General features: G+C 32.5%; 1 protein-coding gene across 1 annotated transcript in view; it reads right to left on the reverse strand.

Annotated features, from left to right (window-relative positions):
* The window catches only part of LOC110039392 (basic 7S globulin-like), a 6,405-nt gene extending 1,589 nt beyond the window's left edge, over positions 1 to 4,816 (reverse strand). The window contains exon 1 of the mRNA XM_020744430.1: positions 4,678 to 4,816. Coding sequence (XP_020600089.1) covers positions 4,678 to 4,816 — 139 coding nt within the window. The remainder of the gene's footprint in view (positions 1 to 4,677) is intronic.
* Between the last annotated feature and the right edge of the window lie 1,768 nt (positions 4,817 to 6,584).

The following is a 6,584-nucleotide window of genomic DNA, read 5'->3' on the forward strand; positions in this document are numbered from 1 at the left end:
GGGGGGGTTCGATAATAATAATAATAATAATTCGTACTTGTAAAAATTAACTAAATTGTACTATTTTATTAAAACAAATGAGGTTGAGGAATTTATCTAATCATATTTTTGATAAATTCACTGTAGCAGATTGAAGTCCCACAGTGGCGATGACTCGACGATGGTGGTCCGACAGCAGCAACAACGTTGGTCGGGCAATGGTGGTTCAGTGATGATGTCGACCCAACAATGGTAGTCTGATGATGACGTTAACCCAGCAATGGTGATCTAGTGATGTCGTCGACCCAACAATGGTGGTCTGACTGCAAAGATGGTGGTCGTCAGACAACGACCCAACGGTGTTGTGGGCAGGAAACTATGACCTGAAAATAATAATAAACTGACGGTACATGACCCACACAGACAAAGGTGGTGGCAATGATGGTCCGACAGCTGCAGTATGCAGACAATGCTAGTTGGGCAGAGACCACGGTGCTGGTCATTTAACAGTGTTCACGAGGCAACGACAATAGTGGTGGTCGGATAATGACCGGACTCTAGTTAATTAGTTGCTTACTTTATTTTCAAATATCAAAAATTAAAAAAAGAATCAAATTTTCATTCCTATTACAGTATCTTAAGTTTTAAGTAAGAATATTTTACTAAGTAGAATTTTTGTTATCTAAAATTTATAATTTAAAAAAAAAAATCATATTGTCAATTTTCCTTGTGGGTTCGATATTCGAGGCTTAATAAAAAATTCTTATATTACTTGATAATGATAGTATACTTGCGTAGTATCACATATTTAAATATTAAAGTTGTATTATTTTTTGCTTCATAGTGAAAAATTTGCCCAGTTTTTGCTTTCGATCAAGTTTTTAGCTTTGTTGCAAAATATATATCATTAAACATATAATCACATACATAAAGTCTGGATCGCCCCTCTCTTACAACCCTAGACTCCCTCTCTTTTAAATTAGGGGCCGCCTCATCTCAAAAAGAATTTAAAATTCCCTCCCAAATTCTCTCCAAAAGTCACACTTTTTAAATCCCAAAAGACATGTCCAAATCCCAAAAGACATGTCCATAAAAGACATGTCCATTCATTCAAGAGACATATCCCTTAATTAAAGAGCCTTACAAAGTGTCTAAGATGCGTTGAATCACTAAATGGGGCGTTTAAAATATTTGAAGCCTTCAAAATCCGCTCAAAATTTGTCTGGAACCACCTTAGTCCATCAAAAATCATCTCTAGCATTTTAGACCCTGATTCTGGCGCTTCAAGCGCCAAGTTAATTAAGTAAACACTGTTCTAGGTTCTGGTGTTTCAGCTGCCGATTCTAGCACTTCAGGCGCCGCTTCTCTGTATAGTGGCGCCATAATCACAAAGTTCTCTATTTTGGCCCCAAATTTCCTTTTTTTTGCTACTTTTGCTCTAAATGCCTAAAATTGATACACCTGCAATAAAAATATGATAAAAATATGAAAATACCCTTCTTAAAATATGAAAATACCCTTCTTTAAAGTGCAATATCATTAAAAATAAATATAAAATATATACTTAAAATAAGACATTATTTTGGTGTATCAACAGTGTTGGTCGTGATGTTGGGGTATTTTTTTGGTTACATATTGGTATTGTTGGTGTTGGTGATAGTGGTGTTAGCAGTTTGTTGGTGGTAGTAGTGTTAGTGGTGGGTTTTGGGTGAAATGTTAGTGGTGATTTTTTGGTGACATGGTGGTGGGGGTGTTAGTAGGTTGTTTGTGTCGGTTTTTTCATGACATGGTGGTGAAGTTGGAAATTTGTTAATGGTGGTGGTTCTTTGGTGACATAGTGGTGGTGGTGTTTGTGGGTTATTGATGGTTTTGGTGTTAGTGATGGTTTTTTGGTGGCATGGTGGTGGTGGTGTTGGTGGGTTGTAGTTGGTGGTGGTTATATACATGAAATTGATGGTTTTTTGGTGACATGATGGTGGTGGTGTTGGTGGGTTGTTGGTGGTGGTGGCTTTTTGGCGACATGATGGTTGTGGTGGCTTTTTGGTGGTTTGTTGGTAGTTGTAGTGTTGGTTGTAGTTTTTTGGTGGAATGGTGGTGGTGATGTTGGTGGTCGTTTGTTAGTGACATGATGGTGGTGGTGGGTGGTTTGTTGGTGTTGGTGGTGTTGGTGATATTTTTTTGGTGACATGGTGGTGTTGGTGTGGTAGTGATATTGACGGTGTTGGTGTTAGTGGTGGTTTTTTGGTGATGTTTCTTTTCAGTTATATTTTCAACTTATTGTTTTTAAAATGACACTTTATGTTTTCTCTAACAAATATTTATATTGTTTGGTTCTTTTCTTACTAGTATTGTCATGGTTAAGATAAAATAAATTAGTTTGTTTACCATGTGGGATAAAGATGTGAAACTAATATTTTGTGATCCTTGTCTTAAAAGATGGAATTGAGAAATACACCAACAAGTTATTTTAACAAAGAGGACTGACAAAATATTATAAAAAAAATTTAAGGAAATCACAAGAAAAGAATATGATACGATGCAATTAAAAAACAATTGAGATCAATTAAAAAAGAACTGAAAAATATAGAAAGACTTGAAGCGAGGGTCCATGGTCTTAGGTTGGGATCCGATAAAACGAACAATCGATGCTTCAGAAGAATGGCGAGCTGAAAGATTAGAGGTGAGAATTTATGAAACCTACAATCATTTTATCATTTTTGTTTTTTCAATTACATCAACATATCAATCATCCATTAATTTCTATGTCATACCAAATGCAAAAAAAAAATAATAAATACAGTGGCATTGACCTTGATCTGGAGGCAATTTGGATAGTATGTTGGGTGGAGTTATGGCCGCAGGTGATCATGCATGGGCCCCTATTAAGAGAGGGTTTGCTAGCATAAATGAGCATATGGATGTAGGGCAAACAACTGAATACAATAAAGGTTTCAGCCTGAACCTCAATGAAGTTGAATCTACCAGTCGATCCAAACGTCCTAGAGTTGAGAAAAGGAAAAAAAAATGGTAAAATTTTCATTATATGCCAAACTTTACAATTAGTTATTTCATGCATCAATGACCCTAGCAGTTCACTAGCAATTTCTATTCAATAAATAATGTAAATTCGGGCAGCTCCACAATTTATGTGGACATGTTGCTCTACTTATTATCTATGTAGTTTCTTGAAGAGCCGACTCAGAGAGACTTCTTTATGTCGATGCCCCATAATCGTAGGGTCAATTACTTAAGTTATTTACATGAAAACAAGATGCATGATTTTTATTTATTGTTGAATACTTTATGTTTGATTTTCACGGGGACATTATTTGTGCTACAATCAAAATACTTGAGTTTTATTTCTTAGATATTTTCTCTCAAATATTTATTGGGACATATTTACAAGCACAACAACTTTTTCATAGATTTTTGAACTTTTTTATCATTATTTTTTCTTTAATGCATGCTATAGCTCATTCGACGTTATTTATATGTGGTAGTTACATAAACAATGAGTAGCATGGATAAAGAAAGACAAAAGAAGTACTACAAGCTTCATGCTTAATTATGATTATTACAACTCATATATTGCTTGTTTTCCCTGCATGACATCCACATACATAGGCGACAAAGTGGGTTGGGGAGTTGCTTGAGGGGCATCCAACAATATTTAACAGTATATTTTATATAAAACAACTTATAATCATCGATCTGTTAGATAAACTACACAGAAACCATGAATTTCATGGTTCCTCTAGAATGACTTTCCGAGAGGTGTTAACCATAACCCTATATATTTTATCATAGAGTGAATCTATGAGAGGAGTCATTGAGAGATTCCAGCACTCATCAGAAATAATCAGTATATATTTTTCAATAGGGTTGAATGCTTTGATCACCTTTTCATTAGAAATTATCACACTCAAAGACCCCACATTCCAAAGAACCCCCATAGAGATTGTACAAGACCAACATTATATGTCATATCTTAAGGTAAAGGCATGTGTTTATATTTTCTTGAATTTACTTGAACATGATAATTTGAACACCTTTGATAAATTCTTTAGGATTTTATTGAAGCAATTGATGAATCACATATTGATGCACAAATATTAAACAATGAAAGGATCACACGCATCGGGTGATGCGGTTTACACACACAGAATGTAATGGTTGTATTGATTTTATCATGTGCTTCACTTTTGTTATGACCGGATAGGAAAACAATTCACACAACAGTCGCGTGTTCGAATTTGCCACGTGAAATTAGAAATACAACTTTCCAAAGCCACCTCTAGGTTTACTTATATGAATAAATGAAATGGTACTTTAACTACAATAAAAATGATTATAATTATTTCAGAGTAATATTATTTGGTTAATGATGGATATATTTTACAAAGAGGGTTCTCAACTCATTTCTTGATATCAAATACCATATTATTGAATTTGAAACAACTATCAACATTGTTTGGGGTATGAACGATATGTTTAACAAGAGACACTCATCCTTACGCGGCGTTATCGAAAGAGCGTTTGGAGTTTGGAAATAATGCGTTATTTTGCAAGATATGCACATACATTTTTTTCAATAAACAAGTTCAGATTGTGGTCGCTACAATGCTCTCCACTACTACATTCGACGACATCCTTCACACAGTGGCATTGACTTCAATAGAATAGATGAAGATCATTCACATGTCCCTACTGAAGCATATGCATATTGCCTAGGGCAATCAATATCACAAGTTGAAAGTGATTTTTCAAAGACTTGTACCCAGGAAGGGGAAAGTGTTGAGGAGATGATGGAGTTATGAGAGCGAATTACAGATGCCATAGTAGCGGGTGAAAGAATATTATATATTTTTATTGTTTTAATGATTTATGCAACGACGTACATGTTGAATCTCAATTTGCTGTAATTTTGATTTTCAAATCTTTTGTATGTATTTTTTCCCACATGGAGTCTCCGAGACAACTGTGGGTACAATATTTAATATATTTATTTATTGCATGTTTTATTTCTGATTTGGAGGTTTATGATAAGATACTCGACCTTATAGGTTTCTCGGGATGGCCTATATGATGTGATGAGTTCTTCACACATATAAAATCACTATCAAGACAATCAAGTACCCCTCCTTTTTGAGATGTATGCCTGTTGGGGTTCTTTTGGATGACCTTTATGGTGATAATTGTGATGCATACAACTCAATATTACGTGGTTTAAATGCAACAAAAGACATTTTCTTAAAGGTCTATTGTCATATTGTAGTGACTGATTATTTGTTGGTTTATACTTTTTGCTCTGAAGCCTCACAAATTTGTAATACTTTAATTGAGTATTTATATTATTCTTCTTTACTAATGTTGCATCTAAGGGTCTATTCTTTTTCGTTTAAAACCTTCAGAAAAAAATGAACTCGATGACTTTCAATGTCTCCAGAGCATTATGTTGCTATTGTGAACTATATTATTCTTTGCTTACTTCTCCACAGAAGCATAGCTATGTGATACAATTTTACAAGTGTCCAAGGAATAGACCAGGGAAATGTGACTTCTTCTGGTGTACAAATATGCTTGATGATTCCACGTCAATATTGATCAGATGTTGAGAGTTTCTTCAGAGGAGGGATTACATCGTGATTAATCAACTGCATTTTAAAAACAATATTATGATGATACTAACTGCTATTCTAATAGTTTTATTTTTAATTTTGATTGTTGTATTACTCACTGTTTAATGATGTGTTAGATTTTATTGGTAATATTCAAACTAGATATATGCTGTCATATATAAAATGTGCAATCATAATTGATTTTGTTATAAATATCACTACTACAAGGGCATAAATGTCATTTATTAATATAGATGCAGCATAGCTGCTGCAAAACAGTACTAAACAAATAGACATACAACTTCCCAACAACGGTTTTTTGACATAACTACTATGCGACAATTTTTTAATAAGTTGCAACTGCCCCAATTAAACTCTTGGTAAATTTGACATTTATGACAAAAATTATAAGAACTAGATTTACTTTAAATCATGCTTAAGTCCTGCTCAAATCCTCTGTCAAACAATTCTTAAGAATTTGCAATTATTTGCAAATAGAATTTAATAAATCTTATAAATTTGAATTTGATAAACGTCAAAATGTTTTAAATCCTAAAAACTATATGATATGATAAATGTTAAAGATTGTAAAACTCTATATGAAAATATATGCCAACTTATTTTAAGATTTAAATGTGCTAATTGTAATAATGATTTAATATTACATATTAATGATATAAATATTAAGTTAAATTAAATTAAGTTAAAATTTTGATTTATAATTGTGTCATTCAATACTTAAGAATTTATTGTGCTGATTAAGCATTAATAAAAATTATTTTAAACAATAGTTTAACATTATTTAATGAACTATTAATTAATTAAACTAATTAATACAGCTTTATACATTAATTAAAATTTAATTTAAATTAATTATATTTATGTATTATTAAATAGTTATATATAAATTTATCTAATTATAATTAATTTGATAATCTGTTAATTAATATTTGTATTATTAAATTAAATTAATGAAGGTTAAACAAA

Source organism: Phalaenopsis equestris, unplaced genomic scaffold (assembly GCF_001263595.1).
Source record: "Phalaenopsis equestris unplaced genomic scaffold, ASM126359v1 Scaffold000002, whole genome shotgun sequence".
Classification (NCBI taxonomy): Eukaryota; Viridiplantae; Streptophyta; class Magnoliopsida; order Asparagales; family Orchidaceae; genus Phalaenopsis; species Phalaenopsis equestris.